This window comes from Ascaphus truei, chromosome 4 (genome assembly GCF_040206685.1).
Source record: "Ascaphus truei isolate aAscTru1 chromosome 4, aAscTru1.hap1, whole genome shotgun sequence".
NCBI classification, from domain to species: Eukaryota; Metazoa; Chordata; class Amphibia; order Anura; family Ascaphidae; genus Ascaphus; species Ascaphus truei.
The window spans coordinates 316,816,553-316,822,552 of NC_134486.1; the positions used below are offsets into that span (position 1 = coordinate 316,816,553).

Sequence of the window (6,000 nt, forward strand, 5' to 3'; positions counted from 1 at the left end):
ACAGACTCCACTTCAACCGCTACCGCTATATGGATCTTTAAGCAATGTCTTTTCATTGAACTGATGTGTTCAATGTTGTTTCCTAGATATTACAATGCCTCTCCACTTACAAGTCTTGGTAGCTTCACAGGGAGATTTGAAAACATTCTCCCCTCATGCATGAGATGTTAGAAAGCAGCATTAGAAAATGTCTCCTATCCTTCGACTTTAAGCTTTCTACTCCACTGCCAGGATTTGTTGCGTGTACCCAAACATCATTTTCCAGCTCGAGGAATGTAGCCAATATAAGTCTTTAAGGTATCAGCCCTCATTGCACGCAAACTTCCAACCACACAATGGTTGTTGCCTTGGAACTAGTGGTCAACACACAGAATTCCCAGCATTCCCTGGGATGCTTTAATAGAGGCTTAATGCAGTAATTGATTTAGCCCAGGGCCTGTTGCTGGTCTGTTGAACAGGGGTTGGGCACCACTTTTAATAATTTGGAATAACCCATTCCTTGTCTCTCTCTTTCAGGAAGGGAGAGTTTGCCCCACTCTCATACGTCAAAAGTTATTTTAAGAGTTTAATTATCCTACAATACAAAATAATTACATACCAGTAATTATTTTTTGCAGAAATTTCAACTTCCAAGGGCTTCAAATCAGTGAGTTTCTGTGCCACAAAATGACATGTTCATGGGATAGTGCTGAAACAGTTAGTGTGACTTAATTAGTCTACTGTAGGAAACTGCTGATACTTAAAGATGAGCAAGGTTCATTCCAAATCCGTGAGACTTCTCAGGTTTTTTTGTGGTTATAAGGAAAACGTACAATATATTTAAGAATTCAAGCATTAATGTCTGTTTTTACATGTCTATTGTACAGTACTACTTTGCCAGTGTTAGTTTGCCTTGTATGTGCCTGTAGTTGCAAGCTGTGGTTCTTGTATCAATTGAAAGAAGAGTTTCTGAAGTGAATGTAAAAATCATAGACTGTTTACATTTTATTTCCTGCAACTAAACGCATTTCACAAGACTCTGAAAGTGTGGGTGTAATTAGTTTTGTGCTGTGTTTGGAAGATGGATTGTGCTGAACATCTCATAAAATCCTTTGGAAAAAGAACTGTTTATAGGCAACATAAATATGCTGGTGCAATTAAAACACACTTTGGCTACTTCTGCATCTTTCTTTTTAAAGAAACGTTTCCTGTCCTATTGGATGTATATTTTTACTATTCCACTGTAAAAAAAAAAATTAAGATTTTCCAATGTACAATAAATGTACATAAATCTCTATGCACTTTAAAATGCACATCTCCTCCTGAAGCCTATATGGGGTTAACTCCTAATGTTCGTATCTTGCCCCATAAGCATGTCCTTGTTTAAAAAAAAAAAATTTGCGTGATAAAATTCATGATTTTCTTAATTGTAGCGTCTGAAGTTATTGTGGTAACCTTTAAGCTGCATCCACGCTAGCGCTGAGCGCGCAGCACTTTGCGAGTTTACTTATCGCAATATTAATCCTCACATCCCCGCTCACGCGGCGCATGCTCTGGGCACGTAAGCTCTCCCAAGCTTGGTGCTTGGGGAGACAGTTGAATTTTATTTTGGAACACAGAGCAGGGTCACATGACTCGGCTCTGACCAATGGGGAGAGAGAGGCAGTATAGGCTGAGCGGAGAGAGGTGGGATGTGGGGGTGGGGGGGAGAGAGGTGGGAGCACAGGAGCACAGGCTCCGGTTACAAAGTCTTTTATTGCCGGGGTCACTAAGTCATTGTAATTAGAACCAAGTCCGTATTATAGGGTAAGTGAAGCAGGGGGGCCTTTACCGAAAATAAGTTACTTTAAAGTTACTAACTATAAGACCCAGTACTGTAATGATACACACACAGACCCGATACAGCCAATGACACAGACCCGATACAGCCAATGACACAGACCCGATACAACCAATGACATACCCCATACAACCAATGACATGCCCCCTCCCTTAATAGCCACGTCCTCGCTCTAAAAATATTGCAGGACAGGCGATCGCTCATGCTGTGAGAGTTGGTGACGTCACAGCTCTCAAGCATGAGCGAGCTCAGCGGCAGTGTGGCTTCAGCCTTAGGCCGAGTCCATAGAAGGACAGGCCGCGCTGAGCCATGCGGACGCTCCGCGCTGAGCCCCTGCATCCTCAATGAGGATGCCTTGAGAGGGGGCTCACGCGAGCGTTCGCAGGCGTGCTGAGGTACTGGATTTTTCAGCCGACAGCCAAGCTATTTTTCAGCGCACTGTCGGCTAAAAACATCCAATCAGCGCGGAGCAGCGTCAACGTCACGGCGCCGTGACGTCGGTGCGTCGCGGGAGATTGGCCCAGCGACATTACTGCCCCGCCTCCCTCAGTCTCCCCCGCCTCCGATCGCGCCTGCTGGCTCACCTGCATGGGCATGAAATCGCGCAGATTTCAGCAGGCGAGCCTCAGCGTCAGCGCGGCTCCTAACTCCTCACCCCTCTATGGCCCCAGCCTTAGGCCTCGGGCATGGTGCCTCGGGCCGCGCTGATCAGCCCTCCTGCTCTGCCTCGCCTGCTCAAACAGGAGCTTTTTTGTGTCCTGGCAGGCGAGGCAGTGAGCGCGCTTTGGGGGCGGGGCGGAGGCGTTTCGGGAGCGGAGGCGTGGTGGGAGGCAGGGCTAGTCCCTCGCTCCCATTGGATGTGAGCGGTCACGTGACCACTCCTCCGCTTCCCTGAGCGGCAAATTTTAAATTTGCCTGTCTCTCCAAAATATGAGCCTCCGCACGCATGCGGAAGCGGCTGCTAAAGCCGCGCTGATGACGGATGCAGGGGGTAAGTGCACCTGCTTAGCGCGGCTCAGCAAGGCTCACCATACTATGTCCCAGGCCTTAGACTGCTCTGGAGAGAGCTCAATTTTTAAGCTCCGGCAGGGCACAGAAAATCTTAGTTTAGAGGTCCCAGGGTCCAGTAGGAGACCATGATGTCATCCCATGTGACTTCCTATTGACACATGTGACCTTTAAACATGCAACAGATACCAATGTACGTATCTTGGGGAGCAGGCCATTCCCAGAGATGAGGTTACGAGGACTAAAGTTGACAAGCTATTAAGCATACAGAAGCGTACATTTTTAATGAGTGGTAATCCTAGGAAATAATATGATACAGAAGTGGCGATACTTATTGTCTCCGGAGCCGCTGCTCTGTAGATAGTGTTGCTGTGACATCGCTGTGCGGGGATCATGCGTCTGGGATTGCACAATGTGCATCGATTAATCTTTTGGTGCCAGCGCAGTCGCAGTTCCGCCACTTGCCCTGTTACCGCAAACAATAAGGTGTGCTACATCTGTACATAGTTAATTGATTTCTTAGCGACTTATATGGCTGTATATTGTTGTTTGCAGCTGTGTTATGCCTACAGCGCATATACTGTTATGACCGTAAATATCTAGTTTGAATAATATTCAAATTCCGATTTGCTTATGGATCATGGGCACTTCAACGGGGTACTGGTAGTTTTCATTTAGATGCATGTGATTAATCCTTATACCAGCCTACAAACAGGAGCTACATGGGTGCTTGACAGCCACAAGTTCAAGCCATGTCTTCTCCTAACACCACTAGAGATAAAATGGATCTATCAAATACATTTGTGTTCCTGATCCATGCAGGGACTATATAAACTACAGTTCAAAACACTACTATTGCGTGATCAGAGCGCACATGCAGATTCAATCCTTAAAATAAAAAATACTATCTGATCATGTTTCTTTCACGTAAGTTTTTAATTTTACTTAATAAACATTTACTTTTTAATTAAATTGCTTTTAATGTATTTTCTCTATGGAACATCATGCTGCGCCTTTTTACAGCAGTATTTTTTTTTTAACCTTTTTTTTGTTGAGGAACCCTATAATTATATTGAGAAATTCTGAGGATCCCCGACCCTCTCTAATAGCGCGTCTGAAATCAGATGCATTGTAAGGAACCCCGACCCTCTCTAATAGCGCGTCTGAGATCAGATGCATTGGAAATTCTTCTGTATTTGGTAAAGTTTTCAAATGAGCTGCAAATTTCAGGGAACCCTTTAGGGCTGCCCTGGGAACACAATGGCTCCTAGTAACCACTGTTGAAAAACATTGGTCTACACTAGCAAAACAGCCTGCAATGCATTACAGATGAATGCAAGTCCTTCTGGCAGCAAATGTTGTATAATACTACAGTTTATTTGTATGCCTTGCGTGCAAATCAATTGCACATGATAATAGATCACAGATGCAAAGATCAGCCTGATTTATATTAATTATATTAATTGTAGCGCTTTGTTTTACTCCCTATGTACAGCTTTGGCTTTTGAATACCGACACCTTATTGGTGGAATCAGCCAGAAGATCAGAGAATGGGCTTGCTTCTCTCTTCTTTGAAAACATCTCGTGTCTTCCTGCAGTATCACTAGAAGCAAGAAATGCTATTAAAGTATTGTACCATGCCTGCATTGATAACAGCAAAAAAGAGTAAGTTTTTTTTTTGTATATACCGTATATATCTGTCTTGCATTTAAAGAAAAAAAAAGTAAAGTGAATTATAAAGAGATTTTGTCTTGTTACTTGTAATAACGGCCAGTTAGGCTGAGGTTGAGGTAAGTGGTAATGCTGAAGGAATGGGTAGAAAAACTGGGTTCAGGTTTTTTTATTTGAGAAAATGGAAAATAATATGATAGTGCAGATGGTATTAAAAAATTGAAATATTCAATAGTCTCTGTGTCAGTGTCACTCACAATTTAATCAGATATATCAGACGTATCAGAGATCCATCTCTCTCTGATGGGAGCCCTTTAATGGAAGCCCTCTGGTGATGGAAGCCTTACAACTGTGGATCTGGTAGACTTGATGTATGTTGAAATCATAAAGTACTCAATGTACCTCCCAAGGAATGTAAAGAAAGAAGAGAGAAAGCGCACAATGGTGTGGTATGAAAAGGGTATATTGTTATATACATGATGATTCCTGACGAAGCAACAGCGAAACGCGTAGAATCAGCTGTTGGAGGACACTATGTTTTGAGGAAATAGCGCGGGGAGGTGCTGACAAGTCACGGATTCCAGATTACCAGGCAGCTTCTTCCGCCCTGACTAGAGCCGTCACAGGACGTGACGTAGGCGGAAGCTTTCCAGTGACTGAATACACCGGCGTCCCCCACGAGTCACCAACAATCCTCTCCAACGAATTGTCTCTTATGATGAAATGTGAGTGCATTACTTATATGCTATTTTTGTATAACAATATACCCTTTTCATACCACACCATTGTGCGCTTTCTCTCTTCTTTCTTCACATTCCCTGGGAGGTACATTGAGTACTTTATGATTTCAACATACATCAAGCCTTCCAGATCCACAGTTATAAGGCTTCCATCACCAGAGGGCTTCCATTAAAGGGCTCCCATCAGAGAGAGATGGATCTCTGATACGTCTGATATATCTGATTAAATTGTGACTGACACTGACACAGAGACTATTGAATATTTCAATTTTTTAATACCATCTGCACTATCATATTATTTTTCATTTTTTCACATATCACCTTGAGCATCACAGCGTTCCTCCTACCTGGAAGACAACGCAAGACTATATTGGACCCGGACAGTCCTTTAAAGGGTGTAGAGCTGCTGTATTTATTTTTATTTGTATTTCACAATTAATATTTATGGATCACGTTTTTTGGTGAAGGTTATTTATGCACCATATACACTTATTTTGATTTTTAAGTTCACTGTTATTGTTCATTTTCATCACTAATTCACTTCAGTTATTTCACCATTAGAGGCGCCCGGTTCCATTTTCTTTGTTTATTTGAGGCCTAGTCTTGTATGTATTGTACGGAAGATAATGTTTCCCGATCTATTGAGAAGTAATTGTTATAGTTTTTTTTATTGTGCGGAGGGAGTTGCGGAGAGAGCAGCAAAATAGAAAATCCTTCAAATCTCTTCTTATTCAAATTCTTATTGGTATTTATATATTTAGC

General features: G+C 42.8%; 1 protein-coding gene across 5 annotated transcripts in view; it reads left to right on the plus strand.

Annotated features, from left to right (window-relative positions):
- Positions 1-6,000, plus strand: part of UBE3D (ubiquitin protein ligase E3D) — a 181,082-nt gene that overhangs the window by 45,320 nt on the left and 129,762 nt on the right. For all 5 annotated transcript variants that reach the window (XM_075597941.1, XM_075597940.1, XM_075597939.1 and 2 more), the window contains one exon: positions 4,323-4,492. In XM_075597941.1, coding sequence (XP_075454056.1) covers positions 4,323-4,492 — 170 coding nt within the window. The remainder of the gene's footprint in view (positions 1-4,322; positions 4,493-6,000) is intronic.